We start from the raw sequence: 24,170 nt of genomic DNA, 5'->3' as shown, positions 1-24,170 counted from the left end.
TGTCTGTCTGCCAACATTTGGCTAGCAGGAGGTTTAGCTATAATTTATCCAAGATGTTGGATTCTTTAGTAAAAAGTCGGTAATAGAAAGTTTGGGTTTAAGATTTAAAATGTCTTGATTAAAATGAAATGCAATAATAGCAGGATTGATCATTGAAAAATCACAATATTAAGTATAATAATACAAATTATCTAAAATACTAAGAAATAAAATTGATTAGCTGGAGAGGGAAGTATTTAGAATGAGAAATACTCATTTGATATGGCTATTACCAAAAATATGTAAAACAGTAATTAGCACCTCATAGCACCTGCCTATCAAACACTAACTGCTTCAAAAAATAATAGATCTAAATAGTAGTTAGAATAAATAAATTATGCACATTTTGTCACAGTTTAAATATCTAGCATATATTTTCCAATATTGGGATATTTTATTAAAACCATATTTTTATCTTAAAAATGTTTTTAATCATTTTGAGAGAGAGAGAGAGAGAGAGAAACATTGATCAGCTGCCTCCCCTTTGTGCATCGAACCAAGGATTGAACATGCAACCTAGTTATGTGCCCTGACTAGGAATCAAATCCACAACATTTTGGTGCACCAGGGACTCTCCAACCAAGCTACCTAGCCAGGGCCATTTGCTACTTTTGATGAACCTACATTGACACATCCTAATCACCAAAAGCCCATGGTTTACATATGGTTCCTTCTTGGTACTGTAAGTTCTCTGGGTTTGGAAAAATATATAATGGCATGTATCCACCATATGGCAACACACAAAATAGTTTCAATGGCCTCAAAATCCTCTGTGTGCCACTTAATTATCCCCACACACACCCACCCCCAATGCCTGGCAACCACTGGTCTTTCTACTGTCTTGTATGTATGTACATTCTGGAAAAGATAGTTTTATCTTTTCCAGAATGTTACATAGTTGGAATCATAAACTATATAACCTCTTTTTGACTGTTTTTTTTTAACTGAATAATATGCATTTAAGATCCCTTCATGTTGCCCTAGCTGGTTTGGCTCAGTGGATAGAGCATTGGCCTGCTGACCTGAGGGTCCCCTGTTCGATTCTAGTCAAGGGCACATGCCTGGGCTGTGAGCTTGGTCCCCAGTAGGGGGCATGCAGGAGGCAGCCGATCAATGATTCTCTCTCATCATTGATGTTTCTATCTCCCTCTCCCTTCCTCTCTGAAATCAATTAAAAAAAAGTTTTAAAAAAGATCCCTTCATGTCTTGATAGCTCATTTATTTTTAGTGCTGTATAATGTTCCATTGTTGGTATACCACCATTTATTAATTCACCTATGGAAGGATATCTGCATTGCTTCCAAGTTTTGGCAGTTATGGATAAAGTTGCTATAAACATCTCTGTGCAGGTTTGATTTTGTACATTCATTTTTTTTCAACTCCATTGGGTAAATGCTAAGGAATGTGATTGCTGAAACATATGATAAAAGTATGAATATTTATCCACTTTTTTGTCTCTTTAAAGACCTCTACTATTCTTTTGTCTATTCGGAAACAATTTCACCAAGCAATATTTGAAGCTTCTCTTGTACTTTTTTCTAATTCTTACTCTCTCCCTTGTAAAGAGATATTATGAAGCAAGAAAATGGTTTAGGAGTAAATGAATTCCTTATGTTTATTATTCATAGTATGCTGTCAGCTGGGTTCCATGTAGTCCCTGTGTCATTATCATACAGGCTTCTTGTGGCTGCTCATCTTGCTCCCTTCTGTGGACGGACATCATTCAACCCTGTTCTCACAGCTGACAGGTATCAGGAGATGTAGAAGTGTACACAAAAATCCATTAATGAACATTTCGTAGACAAACTTCAAAGCTAATATGTATGGCAAGCAGAACTGGAAAAGACCTCCACTCACACCCAGCATTTCCTTCCTCATGTTGGTTTCACGCTTGGAGGAAGGAGCCTGTTAGTCTTTCGGACCACTGGGGAAATCAAAGCTATCTGAGAGGACACGAGGGGACTTATCTACAGACAATTATCAATGACAGTATTCAAGGAGGAATTCAGCACTCAAGAATCCCTCTCATATATTTTGAACTTCTTGGTCTGTAGCCCCTTTCCTGGGGGCATGGAGAATATGGGCTGTGGTAAAAGATATAAATTAGAAAATCATTAAAGACAACACATTTGTCCAAAGGACAGCAACCTAACAACCTTCAGAGGAACAAATGTATGCCTACTGCCTTGCTATTTTTCTTTAAGTGGCTGTCTCTCACTTTTTCCCCCTACACGTATGACACATTGCCCCCTTTCTCTCCACTCTAAACTGGAAAAATCACATTATTCCTTTTACTTGAAATATAATCTTGAATTCCATCTGCTATAACCATAACAGGAGTCAACCAGTACATTTTACAAATACTGTATCAACTGCAACTCAGCAAATCAACCTGTAGCTATTAAATAGTATATACATAGCTATAATACAGGTAGATAAAAGTGTTGCTGATGTGCTATGGGCATAATGGTGAAGGAGAATTTAATTCTACCTTGGGCTCGGAGACCTGTGGGAGAAAGCTGAATAGAGATGTCTCAATAATTAATGTTTATTGAGTGCTTACATTGTGCAAAGTGTTTTACACAAATTATGTCTTTAATTCTTATAAAAACAGAGGGAGACGAATCGTATAATTATCTTTTCTACCGTATAAACAAGAAAACTGAGTATTGGGGAGTTTAATATGCTCAAAGCCATTTTGATACCAAGAAATGGAGACAGATTTCAAAGCCAGCCAGACTAGTATCAAATTACTCACCATTAACCATTATGCTAAAAGCCTCTTCAGACATGGAACATTTGCCAAAAGAACAAGAAAATAAGTGGGCAGAACATTTCACTAGGAAAAATACTCAAACACAACAAAAATCTATGATTATAAAAAATACAACATCTTTAAAGAAGAAGAGCACTAGCTAACCCTTACACTGTTCCTACTATGAATCAGGTACTTTTCTAATTGTTTTTGTGTATTAGCTCCTTAATTCTTAAAACAACATCATCAGAAAATACCTTTAAAAAAACATCCCTACTTTACAGAAGCACAGAGAGTTGAAGTAACATGCCCAGGATCACACAGCTAAGGAGAGCGGGACCAGACTGAAGACAGGCAGTCTGGCTCCCGACACCGCATTCACTCACACAGTGAGTTTCCTGATGCAGTTAAGCTGCAATGTGCCACAGGGGAAAGCTGCAGACCAGGCTGTGAAGCTACATGGGCCAGCTTACGAGGGGCTATGCCAAAGATATTGGACTTTAATCAACAGGTCCCTGATTTTCAACAGGAATGGGAATGATGCCACAATAATGATCTGTGCTGTGCACTTAAACAACAAAGCCAATTGTTGTCTTATTTTCATATTTGAGAAACATGTATTTTTTTGTGTGTAAGTAGAACACCTAAAATAAAACTTGTACAAATCAATATTGACTGATCTAGATGTACATTCTAATGAATTCAATTTTTTTTCTTTAAGAGCAAGTCTGAAGTAGCTAAGGATTATACACTCTTGAGAGTGATAGCAGAATAAAAGAAAACCCTAAGAATTTTATTTTATTCTGCTAACACTCTCAAGAGTATATAATATATTCAGCAAGAAAGACTGTGTTAAAATATGTTAAGAAGCAGTACCTTAGGCAATGTTTATCCAGATTATTATAAAGGAATATAAGATTGTTGAAAAAAAGTTACCTCTAAAGTACTTAGAATGTCTCATTTATATAACATGCTTTATAAGTGTTAATATGTTTCAAAAGACATGAACACATAGCCCTGGCTGGCGTGGCTCATTTGATTGGGCATCCTCCCATGCACTTGCCAGTTCGATTCACAGTCAGAGCACATACCGAAGTTGTGGGTTTGATCCCTGATAGGGAGTGTGCAGGAGGAAGCCAATTGATGTTTTACTCTCACATGGATGTTTATCTCTCTCCTCCCTTCTCCCTTCCTCTCTCTCCAAAAATCAATAAAAATATATCTTTAAAAGATATTATCGCATTATAATCAAAAGAAAAAATTCTGGAATCTCTATGATCAGGCTCAATGTCCAAGTCTACCACCTGAGAAAATCATGCAAATTCTGTCTCAGTTTTTATTATTGTAAATGTGTGTAATAAATGTAACCCACTTTACCTCATATCATTGTTGTCAGATTAAATTAGTTATGCATATAAATACATATATATGCATGTGTGCATGGGTATGTTTTAGATATGCAAATATATGTATACATACACATATACACACAAATATACATATACAAATCTTTTAAGGAGACCCAGACATAAATTAAACACTATGAAGTTTAGCTATTATCTGTGTTTAAAAAGAGGAATCAATGTTACACTAATTCATTATCAACAATATTATGACCCATTTTTTAATGCAATTAATATTAAAAAGCAATTCAGTTATGGACTTTGGGTGATAATGATCTGTGAATGTAGATTTACAGCTATAATAAAATTACCACCCTGGTGGGAGATAATGGAGGAGGTATGTACATGCAGGTACAGAGGCTATGTGAGAAATTCTCTATACTTTCTGTTCAATATTGCTATAAGTCTTAGCTTGTTCTTTTAAAAAGAGTATTAAAAAAAAAAAGTGTTCCAAACCCTCTATACCCTAACCAAAAGAGAGTTATGGAGAGCTAGGTACTTAAAAACATGATTAAAATTCATTTATAATTATAAAAAGAATCTCTCTATATAAAAGCCTAAGTGACCTAATGACCAAACAACCAGTTGACCGGTCGCTATGTTGAGCACTGACCACTAGGGGTCAGACACTCAATGCAGGGGCTGCCCCCTGGTGGTCACTGCACTCCCACAGCCAACCTCCCGTGGCTGGCCAACCTCCGTGGTCCCTCCCCCTGGCTAGCTGGACCTAATTAGGACTGGGCAAGATGGCCCCAATTGCCAGCCAGGCTGAGGGACCCCTACCTGTGCACGAATTCATGCACCAGGCCTCTGGTGTATATATAAAATGATAGACATAATTTTAAATCTTAAATCTGCCCTATCTATCTATCTATCTATCTATCTATCTATCTATCTATTTAACATCTATCCATCTATTATCTTTCTGTATAATAAATATCAGACAGACTACCCAACATCTCTGAGCTTCAGTATTTCTTTCTATAAAATGAACATAATAATCTTTAGTACAAAGCATTAGGGTTGTAAAACCAAAATAAATTTAAGGCACTTAGTAGAGCTTTACACATATTAAATGTACAATAAATGGTGGGATTCATTCTCCCTATGGGCAACTTTACTGCATTCATATAACATAGAGATAAAATCTTAGGTAAGTATAAGGAACATTATTTTAAAATAATTATATGTTCAATTCAGTTAAACAAACATATTTGGGACTCTACAACTCAGTTCCTATTATTAAATCTTCCCATAATAAATATTTCAACATTATAGCAGTGGAAATATAAATACTATAGTCATTTATTTAATTACTATATAAAGAAGTTCTAATCTTCTTTTGAATATTATCATTAAAATTATGATCATAGCCCTGCCAGTGTGGCTCAGTTGGTTGAGCATTGTCCCATGCACCGAGAGGTCTCTGATTTGAATCCCTGTCAGGGCACATGCCCAGGTTGCTGGCTCCATCCCCAGTAGGAGACTTGTAGGAGGCATCCAATTGATGTTTTTCTCTCATTGATGTTTCTATCTCTCTCCCTCTCCCTTCCTATCTGTCTAAAAGTCAATAAAAAACATATTTTTTAAAAAAGTATGGATCCTAAAAGTACATGGTTCAAATAGAGGAGTAGTAGGACTCACCTTTTGACATATATTTTGATGAGTAGCATTTTAAATTAGTTTTATTATTCTTTTATATAAGCCTCCTTGGGAAGCCAAAAGCATTCCCTCATTGATTTTTTTTCAATCTTTGGTGTAAATGGAACAGAATCCACATGACTAGTTTTGTTCTACAACAACTTCTTCAACCTTAATCTGCCTTATTATTATAAACCATTTTTTCTACTATCAGCAGCATTGATTGGGGTCCAAAACACTGATCTAGAAATAGTGTTAATTATTTGCAGCTGCATGGACAGCAAAGGAAGCTTAAAACATGGGGAATCTTGCTCACAATACACAAAAACAATGAACCAAAAATCACTCAGCTATATAAGCATCTATGAAATTTCCCCAAGATAACAATATAAAAAAGTGGGTCATACCTAAATAGACACTTCTCCAAAGAGACCATACAGAAGGCCAATATACATATGAAAAAATGCTCAACATCATTGATCATCAGACAAATGCAAATTAAAACCACAATGAGATAATCACCTCACATCTGTTAGAATGACTATCATCAATAAATGACAAGTGTTGGCATGCTTGTGGAGAAAAGGGAACCCTTGTGCATTGTTGGTGGGTATATAGATTGGTGCAGTCACTAGAAAAACAGTATGGAGGTTCCTTAAAATATTAAAAAAATCTATCTGTTTTATGACCCAGCGATTCCAAATCTAGGGTTTTATTTAGGAAACCCAAAATACTAATTTGAAAGAATATATGCAACCTTATAATCATTGCAGCACTATCTACAATAGCCAAGCTATAGAAGCAAGCCAAGTGTCCATCAATAGATGAGTAGATAAAAATGTTGTGGTAATATATACAATAGAATACTACTGGGCCATAAAAAAATAATGAAATCTCACTATTTACGACAGCATGGATGGACCTAGAGGTATTATACTCAGTGAAATAAGTCAATCAGAGACAGACAAATACCACATAATTTCACTTATATGGAATCTAAAGAACAATATAAGTGAACAAATTTATATTGAAGTAGACTCACAGACACAAGGAGTTAATTGGTGGCTGCCAGAGAGGAGTGGGGTTGACAGGCTGGGTGAAAAGATGAAGGGAGTGAGCAAAACAAATTGGTAGTTACAAAATACTCAAGGGGATGTAAGTAAAGCATAGGAAATATACTCAATAATATTGCGATGACTATATATAGTGCCAGTTGGGGTATTAGAAATATTGAGGGGAACACTTTGCAAAGTATATGGTTGTCTAACCATAATCTGTACACCTGAAACCAATCTATACTAATAAAAGGGTAATATGATTATTAGACCGGGAGACCTTCCAGACGTCCTACTGGACAAAGCCATGGTGGCGGGGCTGAGGCAGAGGCAGTTAGGGGCGATCAGGCCAGGAGGGGAGAGCAGTTGAGTGTGATCAGGCCAGCAGGGGGGGCAGTTGGGGGCGATCATGCTGGCAAGGGGGCAGTTGGGGGCGAGAAGACCAGCAGGCAGAGTGGTTAGGGGTGATCAGGCAGGCAGGCAGAGGCAGTTAGGGGCGATCAGGCAGGCAGCCAGGTGAGCAGTTAGGAGCCAGCGGTCTCAGATTGCGAGGGGGATGTCCGACTGCCGGCAGTCGGACATCCCCCAAGGGGTCTCAGATTGGAGAGGGTGCAGTCTGGGCTGAGGGACACACCACCCCCATGCATGAATTTTGTGCACGGGGCCACTAGTACAAAATAAAATTGGAAGAAAAAAAAAATGGGTCATTTTTAAAGCCTGGCAAGCCATTATATATATATATATATATATATTACATTAGACCATCTAAATAATTAGTTATGTTACCATTGTGGAAAATTTAAGGTTGTATTTAAGGTCTTTCTCATTGTTCATAAAACTATTTAGTTTTAACTGGTGATGATAATAGTGACAAAAATCCAGCACAAGGATATGGGTATCATTCTTATTTGAGGCCAAGTATTCACAGAAAAAAAAAATCTGAATTTATGACCTCGAAGATGATATATTTGGATAGTTGACCCAATCTTCTCTAGTGGCTATTGTGGTCAAAGCTAGTGTAAAACACACAATGAGACTCCTAATCAGGCTATTTCTTTGACTTCAGAAGACAAGTACAGTCATGAGCCTTATAATGAGATTTCAATCAACAATATGCCACATACACAACGGTGGTCCCTTCAGATTATAATGGAGCTGAAAAGTTCCGCTCACCTAGTCACCTCCTAGTCATCCTTATGTCCTAGTGCCCATATTTATGCTATCAGTTAGAAATGCCTGGATACAGTCACCTGGGTCCCTGTGACCTTCCCATAGACATTCTCCTTTCCAAACCAACCTTAGAACTGAACTGATTCTTGTGGTCCTTATTCGGATTGCAAGATGCCCTTCAGTGATAACCATGGGAGCGCAGGCCTGAGGTTCTGCTTTTATTGGGGATGAGGGTGGGGGACTAGGGTTCTAGGGCTCACTCTTTACTGGTTAATATAAAACGTGAGAGTGGGAATTTAAAGTGCAGAAAGAGAAAAAGACAAGTCGCCCGGATGTGCATGTATCAAAATCAACCAAGATCTGAGACAAAGAAGCCTCCTTGGGCTCGGGAGGCCTGGCTCTCAATGTAGGTGTGTGGCTGGCCCTGCGTTTATTGCAGAGAGCCTTCCTTGAAGTGGGTGCTGTCTTTGAAACGGATGCCTCTCTGAAGTGAATGCCTCAACAATCAAATCTTAAATCAGGCCCTTGTATTACAAAAAGAAAGGGCAACTGCCAGGGTTTACACTGCAATCACTGACTCCTTTGTGGTGCTGCTGGCATAGACAAACCTACTTACTGTGCTGTCAGTCCCATAAAGCCATAGCACATTCATTATAATAGGAGGCTATACCATCTAGGTTTGTGTAAGTGCACTCCCTGACAGAATGTATTCCAATCATGAAGCAGGGCATGACGGTATTGTTATTTAATACATGAAGTAAGGAAAAATTTAGCAAATATTTCACTTATTTATAAATCTAAGGCAAGGGTATACCAGTTTCTTCAGCCAGTTGTTATGGACTCACCTCCCCCTCATATTTCCCTATCCCCCTCTTCCATTTTTTTCTGGCAGTGACTTATGATTGGCTCATTAAATGAGTGCATTTTAGTATTTGTGGATTGACTCATGCCCTTCTCAGACCATCTTCAACAAATAAGCACCAGGCACACGGAAAACAATTTTTAGACTTACGTTATCTATATTGACCAGTTCAATTGATCAAATTACTCATTTTTTAAAATGTCCTACAAATAGCTATTTTAATACACTGTTCAAAGAAAATATATACTAGTCACCATGTCAAGTTCTAAGTATAAGGTGGTGAATAAGACATAGACCCCCCATCTTCATAAAATTTCCAGATAATTGAAGAAGATTGATGTTATACAATTCATTTATGACCCATGAAGTGAGGGTTACCAGATGGGAAGTTCAGGGTTCGAAGGTAATGAAGAAATGGGTGTGATATCCAGCTGGGAGTCAGGGGTGGACTTAGGAAGACCTCATTGAAAAACAGGATTTCCCCTGAAAAGTCAAATAGCTATTGCACTTCTTTCAGCTTTTATGAGATCAAGGGAGGAAGAAAAAGAAAAGCTGTTCCTTTAGATGAAAAAAATAGAAATTCTAATCTGAGCTATGCAAATACCCAACATTTATTAAGTAAGCCCTTTTTCTGCTTTCTGTACCCCATCCTCAAAGTACACACAAACCCCTAAATTTAAGATCTACATAATTTATAATAGCCGCCTTCATTGATCAAACTGCTTGGCAATACCCCCCTTCCCTGAGTGTTGTAGAAACATTCACTTAGGTACTGACATCCTCAAAGCTAATAAAACGTATCAAATATTAATCTTAATATCAATTCTTTGGAAACTAGTTATTTATTTATTGAATTTAATGTATATTGAGTCTAAGTTCTAAAATAGTGTCTATCAGAAATAGAACAGGACTACATTCTGTTTCCATAAAACACTTTGAAGTCCTCCTACTTTAAAGCATAGCTCTCTCGGCTAGGGCCCCAGCCCACCTGTGCACCTGAGGGGAAGCTGGCAGTGGTTCTCTATTTAGGATGCTTTACTTCCTACTAAGAAAACATTTTATTGGTTTCTGAGGGTCTTTACCTTGTTAAGAAAGTTTCCTTTTGTCCCTGGATTCTTTGGTTAATAATAAGTTAGAGAAGCAGTGAGACAGCACAGTTGTAAAAAGCATGGACTTTGATGTTAGTAAATATAGATGGGAATCAATGCTCTGGCCATTCCTAGCTTTGTGATCTGGAGTCAGGAACATCAATCTCTCCTGGCTTTGCTGTTCAGCAGTTATAGAAAGGAGTGTCCCCCTGCTCCAGGCATGATACTAACTGTGAAGTCTTCATTTGCTCTTTGACTTGGATTCAGGAGGCCAGGGGTGAAATGGCAGATGAGCCTATTCAAAGGTGTTAACTGTGGGTAGAGGGAAACCTGTCCCTGGGTCTCAAACTGTGATAAAGCAGTGTTTGATTTTATATGAAACTAGTGGCCCGGTGCACAAAATTTGTGCACGGCGGGGGGAGGGGTCCCTCAGCCCGGCCTGCACCCTCTCCAATCTGGGACCCCTTGGGGATGTCTGACTGAAGGCCAGTAAGTACAACACAGATGAGTAAGAGCCTATAATCTGATAACTAAAATTATTGGGAGGTACTGTTTTGAGGTATTATTACATATTCCCACACATTCTCCTTTGTTTTCTCTTTTTCCTCTCTCCAAGATAAGTAGCTGGTTCTGCCTTTATTGCTAATGGAGAAAGATTCAACAGAACACTCTGGATGGTGGCTACCTGGGTGTAGACATAGGTAAACATTTATTGAGCTGTACAATTGAGATTTCTGTATTTTACCTGGCATTTGGCTCTTGTGTTTGCATAAACATAAGCAGTGGCTTCTAACCCACAGGTTAGAATCATTCAGGGACACTTAAAATTTACTGTTGGCTGGATACTCTCCAAATCAGCAAAATCAGAATCTATGGAAATTGAACAGAATTGGAACATTAATTTCTGAAGGGGTAGACTTGTTGTTTGGAATATTTTACACACACACACACACACACACACACACACACACACACACACACTCCTCAAGTAATTCCCATGAACAGTTATCATTGAAAATCAACCCCCAAGGGAATTTAGAGTCCTTGTAAGGGGGCAGAAGAATTCAGGCACAATAAACAGACAATTGTGCTGCTAGAAACAGCAGGAAAATGTAGGACTTCCCTCATGCCCTACAGCAGCCTAAAAAGCCTCGTGCTGCCCACCTGGACTCCCCGGGCCCCCAACAGAACGGGACTTTTCCTGCAGGGCCTGACACTGCCTGTCCCACCTCCCGGGTCCCCTATAGACCTGGACCACTCATTTGGGGCCTGGCGCTGTCCGCCCCGCCTCCCCCGACCCCGGATGGACCTGGACCCCATGGTTGGGGCCCACCTCCCCAGGCCCCCTATGAAACAGGACTTTTTGGGCAGGGACTGGCGCTGCTCGCCCCGCCTCCCCCGACCCCTGATGATAAAGGACTTTGCAGGTGGGGACTGGAGCTGCTCGCCCCGCCTCACCGGGCCTCCGATGGACCTGGACCCTCAGTTGGGGTCTGGTGCTGCTCGACCTGACTCCCTGGGCCCCCAACAGGACTTTGCGGGCTGGGCCTGGGGCTGCCCACCCCGCCTCCCCGGGCCCCAATGAAACAGGACTTTGCAGGGCGGGGACTGGAACTGCCCACCCTACCTCCCCTGGCTCCCCGATGGACTGGGACACCGCGGTTGGGGCCTGGCGCTGCCCGCCCCTACCCCTCAGGCCCCGATGAAACAGGACTTTGTGGGCGGGGCCTGGGGCTGCGCGCCCTGCCTCCCTGTGTACCCCTATGGAATGGGACTTTGTGGGCAGGGCCTGGGGCTGCCCACCCCGCCTCTCCTGAACCCAGTGGACCGGGACCCACACCCAGCCTGCCCCGTTCTGCGACCGGGGCTTGGGTCAGCGCCTGCCAACGGCGGCGGGCACTAACACAAGCCCCGCCTGCCCCAGTCCGTGATCGGGGCTTGGGTCAGTGCTTGCAGGCAGCGGCGGGCGCTGACCCATGCCCTGCCTGCCCCGGTCCGTGATCAGGGCTTGGGTCCGCGATCGAGGTTTGGGTCCACGATCGGGGCTTGGGTCAGCGCCCGCCAGCGGGGGCGGGAGCTGACCCACGCCCGCCTGCCCCGGTCCGCGATAGGGGCTTGGGTCCCACCGGCTGCGGCAGGTGCTGCCCCCTCCCCCTGCCATCTTTGCTGCGTTAATTTGCATAGCACCCCTGATTGACTGTGGGCGTAGCGAAGGTACGGTCAATTAGCATATTACTCTTTTATTAGGTAGGATTATTGACCAGGTCTCTGTAACTTAGGTGAGGCATTATACCGAATTCATTTCAACAGCACCCTCCTATTGATTTTTTTTCTATATGATTTCATTTATATGTAGAATCTAAAAACAAAAAACAAAAACAAAAAACAAATGAATAAACAAGACAGAAACAGACCGAGGTATAGATAGAAAGAACAAGTTCATGGTTGCCAAAAGGGAGTGACACTTTATTTTATTATTTTTTTAAATTTCTTTATTGATTAAGGCAGTGGTTCTCAACCTTTCTAATGCTGTGATCCTTTAATACAGTTCCTCATGTTGTGGTGACCCCCAACCATAAAATTATTTTCATTGCTACTTCATAACTGTAATTTTACTATTGTTAATGAATTGTAATGTAAATATCTGTGTTTTCCGATGGTCTTAGGCGACCCTGCTAGCAGTTCTCAACCTGTGGGTCGCGACTGTAGAGCCTAAGACCATTGGAAAACACATATATTTACATTACAATTCATTAACAATTGCAAAATTATAGTTATGAAGTAGCAACAAAAATAATTTTTATGGTTGGGGGTCACCACAACATGAGGAACTGTATTAAAGGGTCGTGGCATTAGAAAGGTTGAGAACCACTGGATTGAGGTATTACATATGTGTCCTTATCCCCCCATTAACCCTCATCCCCCCACTCATGTCCTCACCCTCCTGGTGTCTGTGTCCATTGGTTAGGCTTATATGCATGAATACAAGTCCTTTGGTTGATCTCTCTCCCTTACTCCCACCCTCTGCTACCTTTCCTCTAAGGTTTGACGGTCTGATCGATGTTTCTCTGTCCCTGGATCTGTTTTTGTTCATCAGTTTATGTTCATTATATTCCATAAGTGAGTGAGATAATGTGATATTTATCTTTCTCTGACTGGCTTATTTCGCTTAGCATCATGCTCTCCAGTTCCATCCATGCTGTTGCAAATGGTAAGAACTCCTTTTTTACCACAGCATAGTATTCCATTGTGTAGATGTACCACAGTTTTTTAATCCACTCGCCTGCTGATGGGCACTTAGGCTGTTTCCAAATCTTAGCTATGGTGAATTGTGCTGCTATGAACATAGGGGTGCATAGGTCCTTTCTGATTGATGTTTCTAGTTTCTTGAGAAATATTCCTAGAAGTGGGATCACTGGGCCTCCTATTGATTTTTCAAGTAAAAGCCCACTCACCACCCATTCCCCCATACATCATTTCACATACTGATATTTTAAATGTATAGTGATTAATTAATAGGGATTCCAAGACATCCAGAAGCTTTTTGGAACCCCAAGGAAATAAGTAGAAAAATATAATTCTGGCCCAAAGTTTTTGTTATCCCTTTGCAAAACCAATAAAGATGTCGTGACAGAGGAGATATATTACTGATAACTCTGTGTCACCCTTCTGGACCTTCCCACAGTATGTTGACTTTATAGAAATGCTATTTCTAGCAGGTCTTTTACACTTTATGTGCCCAAACTGTCTTCTCTCGCTCCCTCTCCCTCTCACCTGAAGGTACATTATTGATATGCCATGACATGATTCTTTGTTCCTGGTGAACTCATTCCCAAGCCCTCTATCTTAGTTGCATTAGCCTGTCTCAGTATTTGAAATCTGCCAATATAGATTTGAAATTATGGAACTAAGACTTATAATCTGCTCAGCATATAATAAAGGGTTGCCTTTACATTAATAAGGAACAACAAAGAAACAAATATTTGCTGTTTTATAGATATGCTACTTATATTTATTCTCTAGAGTTCTTATTCTCTGTTGTTGTATATGAATAATAGAACTTAGATGTAAGTACACTAAAGCTAAAATCCAATTAGTCTCTCAACATACCCAGAGAAATCCCCATGATGCTCATTTGATGAAAAGCACAACACGAATTAGGCCCACTATCAGAGAAAAGAGCAACTCTCATAAAAAGAATTCCACACCCCAACCAGGATCACATCTGCAACCCTGGTGCATCATGGTGATGCTCCAACCAATGGAGCCTCCCGGCCAGAGCAGAATTCCTTTCAAAGTAATAAAGGGAATGGATACACGTGCTTGCTTCAGTCAGTTATCCAATGATTTCACTTTTGGTTGTTTCAAGTGCCAATCCTTAAACTCAGCAGCAGACTTCACAGGCTATTTCTAAATTACTGATTCTTCTCCAAATAGAGTCTATCTTACAGGAGCAGTGGTGATCATTATAAAAGATCTTTAAAGCCCTTTCTTCTCTTACAGTTCTGTGCCAGCCTTCAGGGACTAGACTACAAGGACTCCACCAGTATGAGTGCTTCCATAAATAAATGTTCCAGGTCCGTATCTTTATTTTGTGACTTTTAAATTTTCTTTTTATAACATCAATCCTTCTTTTCTTTTTTCCCTTTAACTTGTTTTTAAATAGAATGTTTGAGTGGGCATAAGTAACAATATTTAGAGGGTACAAAAACTGTAATTGTTCCTTTAATTTCAAAAAGCATAAGCAGGTAAATATACTACTTTAATCCAATCTTCACAAAATTCTCTTTATTTATAATATATGCCTAAATTCTATAATCCCTAGTAAATCTGACTGATAATGTTTCACCCAAGTGAATGAAAATTGCATTAACCAAGGTTCTGAAGCTGTTTCAATAAAACTCTGGATGAACGCTTAGCAGACATGGCCAAATATTTACACTCTGCAGTTATTCATTGTACAAGGAGTACCATTCAATCAGTGGCATTTAATTTAACAATGTTTACCTGTGTGTAAGCCTCCGGTGACTAATGCAGACTGCGGTCTGAGAATCTTGAGCAATGCATACTTTATGGCGACTACATTTCATCTTTAAGCATGGATCTTTAGCTGGATCTAAAGCTAGAGAGAGGGGGGGTAGAGAAATTTGTACAGAAATTATTAAATTGAGCTTGTGCAAAATGGGGGGCTCAAATCCCATCAAACACAATTTGATCCAGGAATTTAAATAGCATTTAGCTATAAATTGTCTTCATATCCCTCTTCTATTAAGCAATACTTCTGCTTATACACACATAACTCAGAGTGAATAGTTGCACTGTAGTCTCATCCACTCTACTCAGAAATTAAATGCATATACTAGTACTCCTATGATCAATGTGTAATCAAACAGGAACTTGAACACCAAAACTTCTTCCAGTTGCTACTGCCTCCTAAGCAGTACAGGTGGAGTAATAAAGTTGGAGTATGCTACTGTAACACTTCTGTCAGTTGAGAATTATATACACTTCTCTTATCTAGATTCAGGTGGATAGAGAAAATGGATGAGACCCAAGGAGATACCTATTACTGGGCATTAATGGGATTTTGGTTGTCCAGAAAAGTCTACAGCTATACTTAGGGCAGTGGCTGAGTGTCTCATGGCAAGAACTGAGACGTTGCATTTTCATTTTTCAATTGTTTGTGCCTGACATTTGTACTGCCATTTATCCAGACAAAACCTCTGTCTTGGTGGTTGCCAACAAAAAGACTTTGTGATATTTTAAATAACAGTTTTATTGAGAAATAATTCATATACTATACAAATCATTCTTGTAATGTTCAAAATTCATTGGTTTTTAGTATATTCACAGTTGTGGCTATTATAATAATCAATTTAGAACATTTTTACTGCTCAAAAAATACCCAGACACTGTAGTTATCATCCCATTTCCCCCAACTCCCTCCCAGTAACCAATATTAGGGACTCGCTAATCTAATTTCTGTCTCTATAGATTTGCCTATTCTTCACATTTCATATAAATGGAATCATACAAAATGTGGTCTCCTGTGACTGCCTTCCTTTATTTGGAACAATGTTTTCTTTCAAGGTCTAACCATGTTGTAGCATGCATCAACATGCTACATTCTCTTATGTTGCTGAACAACATCATTCCATTGTAAAATATGCCACATTTTGTTTAGTCATTTACTAATTGATGGGAATTTTGATTGTTTACTCCTTTAGGTTATTATAAGTAACTAGAGGCCTGGTGCATGAAATTCGTGCACAGGTAGGGCCCCTAGGCTTGGCTGGTGATCAGGGCTGATAGGGGCCTTTCGGCTGCTGGCCAGGGCCTTCCTTCATTCTGCGCCACCCCCTGGTGGTCAGCGCATGTCATAGAGTGATTGAACTCCTGGTCTCCGGGTCAAACTCCTGAGGAGACACTTTGCATATTAGCCTTTTGTATATATAGATGCTGCTATTGGTAATCACTATTGGTGATGGTTATTGATATTTTGTTGTCATTTGGGGGGGGGCAGAAGTCAGAGAGGGGGTGGCACAAATAAGAAAATGACACTGAGCATCTAGTTTGGACACATGTCCAAACTGAAAGAAAAAATCCATGACAGATGGCAAACTAAAAAGAAAGTTCTAGAACATGTAGAAAAATGTAGCTGGGGTGACTAGAAAAATGTCCATTGGGAATATGAAGAAGGATTTGTGGGAGCTCTGAGCTTCCACTGGACATGAAATGTGGATTTTAGCCAGTCTTCTTTAGATCTTAAACCTGGAGTAAATCAGAACTAACATCCAAGGTACAAATCAAATTTAGCTTTAAAATGTGTTAAATTTTAAGCACATTTATTCACTACACTAAGTACAGTGAATATACTTTGATGACCAATGAATTCAATAAAACACATACATAGACTATATATAAATATATATTATTTCTGTAAAAATACAAAGTATATATTTCTGCAAAAATTCTTATTTGAGATTTCACATAAGCATGAGATGTAAAATAAAGAACACTAACATATATTTTAAAATGTTAAATTATATATATATATATATATATATATATATATATATATATATATTAGGGTAAAATAGTCAATATATTAAACACATCTATTTGGAACACAAATGTTTCAATTTCCTAATTTTTTTACAAATAATTATTATATCAATTATAGATTCTCTTAATTTCTCAGTAGTTCTAACATTTAAGATAAGCTACATTAGTTATTTTATTCTCTATAAAATGTTGAAAATACTTTGTTCACTATGCAAATACAAATTGCTAAAACCCTCTCATACTATCACAGCTTCAACTGTCACTAATTTAAAAACTTTCTCATAGAACTATTGTATCTTAGAGCTGTACAACATAAAAGAAAAATTCAATAACTTAGATTGCATTAAAATGTTTTGAGCTTTTTCTACTTCTTAGTCTATTTTAATTTTTAATTATTAAATAATATTTAATATGATTAAAATTATACAATTCTGCCTAACAATTTAGCAATGTCATTGCACCTACCACTGTACCTTATATTCCTGTCATACACTCATCATGAATATCGTTAACTAAGATATATTACTCTGAAAATAAGTTTTTATTTTGAGATAAGACACTATAGTACATATAAAACTATCATGGTTAATCTAATATAGTTTCTCTTGAGTGTAAAATATTAATAGTTATTTTTAGTTAATTCTTCCAGTTTTCTTTATCTATACACACTACATTAAGTAATTTACAAAAATTCCATAACTTCTCATACCATATCCACTTAAGAGAAAACAGATCTCAAAAATTGGTATATAAAGAGGATATTATCAGAACAAAGATATCACATGAAAATTAATTTAATGAAATTTTGTATAAAATTCCCCATAAATGATAACACAGAGCAGTAGCAGTACTTGTCAGGAGATGGAAAATAGAGTAAAAGTAAACAAGAAGAATCAAACACAGGGTCTGCAATAAGGAAAAGATCACTTTCTGTGCATGTGGTTTTAACCATCTGTATTTTTCAGTAGAACTCACATTGTTGGCAGCTTAAAAACTATAAAACATCACACGCTGTAAATACAGATGCCTAAGATTTTATTCTTGAAGTCACAACAATAACAGAAGCATCTTTCTCTTGGCTGAAGCCCATGGATTAGAATAAATTCTGTATCTTAAAGAGCCTGACATAAATTCATCCTCCTCTTTCCATCTTTTTCAAATTAACAGCTCCCATTCTACTCTGTATTATTGAATTTGTTTCAAGCATCCAGTAAAACTACACCTAGAAAGAGTTCTGCTATTGCATTTAAATTCATTTGGCCATCTTGTCTTCATCCATATCTTTCAACATCTTTCTGATTGATGTGAACTACTTGGGGACCTGATACTGTTTTGTTGTTGCTTGTTTTGTTTTCAAACAATTGCCTTACAATTTAACCTTTGTAGTGCATTTGTGATATAGGCTTTCCCTCATTCTTTCACCAGAATACTTGTTATCTCCTACAGAATTCCTCACTTACTGCAGCACACAATAAGATAGGAAGTGCCCAGCCATATCTATCTGCTAATGGTGGAAGTACCTGAGTCAGCAGGTGAGCAACAGGAGATGAATGTGAATGCGGATGACATACCTGCATGTCACTAAGAAAATATCTAATTCTTGAAGAGAAGTCCCAATGTTAGGGAAACTGAAAAGTAAGGACACAATGTAGATGGCAGGTCACGAAAATAAACATGGACAGTGAAAAGTGTTGAATTCTCACTGGAGCAGAGGAACCTTCATTAGTATTCATATTTAGTGCAGGTGGACTTGAAGAAAAGGCAAAAAGTGGCATCACTAAGTTGCAAAAATAGGTATCATTGTTAGAAACAAGAACTGAAATAAGCTTTAACAGGAAAGATTGAAACTCCTAATCTGCACAAATGCATAAATTTTAACAGTGTTTTTTCCACAGGAAGCCTAGATTTTAGAAGAATCATTAAATCCTAATGATTCTAGGCTAAAGCAGTCTGAAATCATGTTGTAGATTATTTTTAATGGAGTTAATGATGAACCAGTTACCTTAGCTCAGCCAATGCCAGAGAAAGGATTTATTAGATACTTGACTAATATAATAGAAACTTAACCTTCCCAATATTGACATAGATTTTTCAAAGACCAATCTAGTACATGCTAATAATTGCTATGTAGCCTATTAGGTTCATCTATAAAATAAGGAATTTGCACTAGATGATCTCCAAATTCACATTCTGGTCTCAGAATGGATTATCCAATTTTAGCATACATTTTTTGGCACCAGATATCCTACATGAAACAGACACTTCCCTCAACTGACTCAACATTTTATTCAAAGAGAGATGTATAAGTAGGCAATTAGAATACATTAAGTAGAAATTATGTGTGTATACATCCTATCTATAAAAGAGTAATATGCAGCCGAAACTGGTTTGGCTCTGTGGATAGAGCGTCGGCCTGTGGACTCAAGGGTCCCAGGTTCGATTCCGGTCAAGGGCATGTACATTGGTTGCGGGCACATCCCCGGTGGGGGGTGTGCAGGAGGCAGCTGGTCGATGTTTCTCTCTCATCGATGTTTCTAGCTCTCTATCCTTCTCCCTTCCTCTCTGTGGAAAATCAATAAAATAGATTTTTTTAAAAAAGAGTAATATGCAAATTAACCATCACTCCACTACCCCACAAGGCACGCCCACCAGCCAATCAGGAGAGAGTATGTAAATTAACCCAACCAAGATGGCTGCGCCAGGGAAAGAGCAGGGGGCTTGGGTTTCCCCGGCAATGGAGGAAGCCAAGCTTTCCACACACCCTGGTGGGCCCAGGCCTCCACTCAAGGCTACAAAGTTTCAATTATAGAAGATAAATAAATCCCAACAAAAATGGCGGCAGCCATGGAGATGGAGAGAGCAGGAGGCTTGGTTTGCCGCCGGCGATGGAGGAAGCCAAGCTCCCACAGCCCTGGTCTGCCTTGGCCTCTGCTACAAAGTTTCAATTATAGAAGATAAATAAATCCCAACAAAAATGGCTGTGGCCACTGGAACAAGCAGGAGGCTTGGCTCCGCTCAAGGCTATAAATTTTCAATTATAGAAGATAAATAAATCCCAGATACCAGGGCCTCCACTTGGGTCACCGGGGGGCATGGCAGGCCTGCAAACCACCACAGGCCCCTCGCCCATGCTGCCCCTACGCCCCAAGGGAACCCCCACCCTGATCTGGGACACCCTTCAGGGCAAACCAGCTGGCCCCCACCCATGCACCAGGCCTCTATCCTATCTAATAAAAGAGTAATATGCAAATTGACCATCACTCCAACACACAAGATGGCTGCCCCCATGTGGTCAAAGATGGCTGCCCCCATGTGGACATAAGATGGCTGCCACAAGATGGCCAGCAGGGGAGGGCAGTTGTGGGCAATCAGGCCAGCGGGAAAGGGCAGTTGGGAGGGACCAGGCCTGCAAGGGAGGGCAGTTGGGGGCGATCAAGCCTGCAGGGGAGGGCAGTTGGGGGGGACCCAGGCCGGCAGAGGAGGGCAGTTAGGGGCAAACAGGCTGGCAGGGGAGCAGTTAGGCATCAATCAGGCTGGCAGCGGAGTGGTTAGGGGGTGATCAGGCTGGCAGGCAGAAGCAGTTAGGGGCAATCAGGAAGGCAGTCAGGTGAGCAGTTGGGAGCCAGTAGTCCTGGATTGTGAGAGGGATGTCTGACTGCCCGGGGCCTAAATGGGCAGTCGGACATCCCTGGAGGGGTCGCAGATTGGAGAGCGTACAGGCTGGGCTGAGGGACACCCCCCCTCCCCCGTGCACGAATTTTGTGCACCGGGCCTCTAGTACTTAACTAAATAGAAATACACATACACACACAGATGAAAGGATTATATAATGGTGAGTGGGGGATAATCATAATGAGTGAAAGCTTAAGTAGGTTTTGAAACATAAACAGTGAACACAATGAAAGAAAACTCTGGTATAAGGAAACATTATGAAAGGCATCCTATATAATAAAAGCCTAGCAACCATAACGGTGCAACAACTAGAACAACCGCTTGACCAGTCGCTATGAGGTGCATTGACCACCTCTCGGTCCCTCTTCCCCACCCCCTCAGCCCACTGGCTCCAATTGCTGAGTAGTGAACAGGGAACCGGGGTGGGTGGTGGCAGGGCAGGATTGAGGACTGGAGAGTAAGCGGAATGGCCGACCTCTTGATCCCTCCCCTAGTCCGCAGGCTCTGATCATAGCTGGATGGTGAACAGGGAACCAGGGTGGGTGGAGGCGGCGGGGTGGGACTGGATACTGGCGAGCAGGCAGAACGGCAGACCTCTTGATCCCTCCCCCCTGGCCTGTAGTTTCAGATTGCCAGATGGCAAAAGGGGAACTGGGGTGGGTGGGGGATGCATGGCGGGACTGGGGAGCGGGTGGAAGATGCCCTGATCATGGGCTAGGCCTAGGGACTTTACCTGCACATGATTTCGTGTGCTGGGCCTCTAGTGAAAGTATAAAATGGATGCCCTATTCCTGGAATGACAGAGATTTCAGGATTAATGAAATAACATGCTCTGTGCCATCAACTTTTGTGATAAAACACTGATGGAAACCTGTTAACTTTGAGAGTTTAATCTCATAGTTAATACCATGTCTTTGACACACAAGAATTTGGAGATGCTCTGAAGAATATATGATCAAGATGGGGAAACTCAACATCAGCAACGGAAAGGATAAGAATCCATTGTAAGGAAATTAATCATGAAGACTGGCATGGGAACAATGGTAACTACAGGGCAGAAAAGGAAGATGATTTTGAGAGAATCAAGCACTGCTCTGTTTGAATAGGTATTCCGAGGCAACACCACCAGAATAAACTGAATTAACTTCCAGCTCTTCATTTCCACCTTTTGTGGATTTTTTCTGATATTAATATTGATGTAACTGATTTTCTTTTGATTAGTACTTGTCTGTCAGTTCTTCCCCCAATTTCGTTGTTTTTAATTCTTACCTTTTCTATTTTATGTGCAGCCCTCAAGAACCCTTCGAATAGATTAAGAAGTCCAATTTATCCTTATTTCTGTTTTGTCTATTGTAATTTTAAAAAAAATACAGTTGAACTCTTTTCTATCACTTTATTTTGTGCTTTTTATTTTGCAATGTTTCTTTTCTTTGTTTTCTTTCCTCTTTCCTGCTTCATAGTGTATTGATTGCACTTTATTTAGTACTATTTTCCTTTCTGCTAGTTTGGTAGTTACAAAATCTCTTTTAGTGATTTCCTTTAAATGTTTACATGCACAGGTGGCATAGATGAATGAAAGTAATTATATAATAGGTAGTTTATCCTCCTTCTGAAGAGTATTAGGACCTTAGAAAACATAACACCAAATCTTTAACATTAAAATTCCTCACCATTTTCAATGATTTACACCTGACTTGGACTTTACCACCGTAACCCTGCAAATGAGTCATTATTTCTACTATTATTTTTCTGACATAGCTAATTAAAATAATGAAATCTAGCCATTTATTTGTTCATCAGTTTTTGCAATTCACTTTCCCTTTGCTTTCTCTTGAATAATTCCCTACAATTTGCTGAAGTATTTCTTTTTGTACTTTTTTCAACATGTACCATTTGTGCTATAATTTTGATATATTTTTTCTGAATATATCTTTATTTTCCAGTCACTCTTACAGGATGGTTTAGCCGTGTCTGCAATTCTTATTGGATAATGATGTCTTTCCTAACCACAATGAAGTTATCATTTCATGTTCTTTTGGCATCAGGTGTCACTAATTAATGTCTGTTGTCAGTCCGTAGCTCTCTGTAAGTGATCAGCCTGCACTTCCTGGATATTGTAATATTTTCTTATCATCAATATTTTATGTTATAAAATGTTTATCTACAACTATGATGGCAAACACACAAATATGCCCTTCTCTTTGATTTTCAATTAATAACAAAATACAATTATGTGATGAAATAACATTTTAGTAGTTGGAAAAATAATCAAGAAAACAAAGACTAAGTTGGATATGCATCATGATTTAAGAGCAGGTGAAATGTCCTATTGATAGTTGGGTTTTAATTTGGGAAAAATTCCAACCTCACTAAATAGTAAAACTAAACTATATGTCATCATTTGCTTGTTAAAATGTCTCTTTAAGCTTAATCGTGTGCATTCATCTAAAATGAAGTGACCAGTAACTCAAATATGATTATAAAAACCTTCTTAATGGTTCAACAATGAAGCATCAGTTATGCTTTTGTTTTAGTTCTAACAGTTTATTTCACTATAACTCTATGCTCTAAAACTATAGGAGGAACAGGTTTTTTTGGGAATTTAAAAAACTTGCCAGATGTTATAATGAAAGGTTGTGCAAGTGAGCAGCATGGAAAATAGAGCTAATGCCTGATAGTTAATTAGACTTTGACAGCCAATTTTGTGGTGCTAAATGTGATTAAATGTGGCTGCAAGTCTTTGGAATGACTTTCTTAGTTTCAAACCTTAATATTACTTCAATTATATAAAAGCCATCCAATCTAACTCTGGTCTCCTCATTATAAACATTAAATGTGGAGGTCCACAAAGTTGGAAGATTCATGTTCAATCAATGGATTAATTTAGTTAATAATAAATATTTATCAAAATCATAGTGTTTATTTCAATAATGTCCTATCTTATAAAAGTGTATTAAATATATCTAATTACCACAGTGATAAATTGAAGTTAACAAAAACTCTAAATGTTACTACAATGCAGAATTGCATACTACAGTTGTTCTAGTCACATTAAAGTTTTGATGAATATATTAATACACCATTCTTTCCCATTCTGTATCACTGTTTTTCTTTGTCAGTGCATAGTTTCTTCCAAATTTCTAAAAATGATAATTGCTAATAGCCTTTCTTTTATAAAGTACATGCATTCCAGCAACATTATGTGTAAAAACCCGTTATTATGAGTGGTTTCTATTTTCTCATCTGGTGTTTGATATATAAAGATGATGATATTAAATCCCTATTATAAAAGTTTGTATTTGGGATTTTCTTTGCAATATCAGAGCTAAATACACCTATGATTAAATTAACACTTGTTAAAAGGCTGCCTGACAGATATTTATAAAGAAAAGCCCCTGTAATATGGATTATATTTGGCCA

At 39.0% G+C, this 24,170-nt stretch overlaps 1 protein-coding gene across 1 annotated transcript in view; it reads right to left on the bottom strand.

The window, feature by feature from the left end:
* Positions 1-24,170, bottom strand: part of SPOCK3 (SPARC (osteonectin), cwcv and kazal like domains proteoglycan 3) — a 354,386-nt gene that overhangs the window by 156,900 nt on the left and 173,316 nt on the right. The window contains exon 4 of the mRNA XM_079770309.1: positions 15,021-15,135. Within this exon, the coding sequence (XP_079626435.1) occupies positions 15,021-15,135 (115 nt within the window). The remainder of the gene's footprint in view (positions 1-15,020; positions 15,136-24,170) is intronic.

Source organism: Cnephaeus nilssonii (assembly GCF_951640355.1).
Source record: "Cnephaeus nilssonii genome assembly, chromosome: 5".
Lineage (NCBI taxonomy): Eukaryota > Metazoa > Chordata > Mammalia > Chiroptera > Vespertilionidae > Cnephaeus > Cnephaeus nilssonii.
Note: the sequence above shows the minus strand (reverse complement) of the source record. Positions and strands in the feature narration are given on the sequence as shown.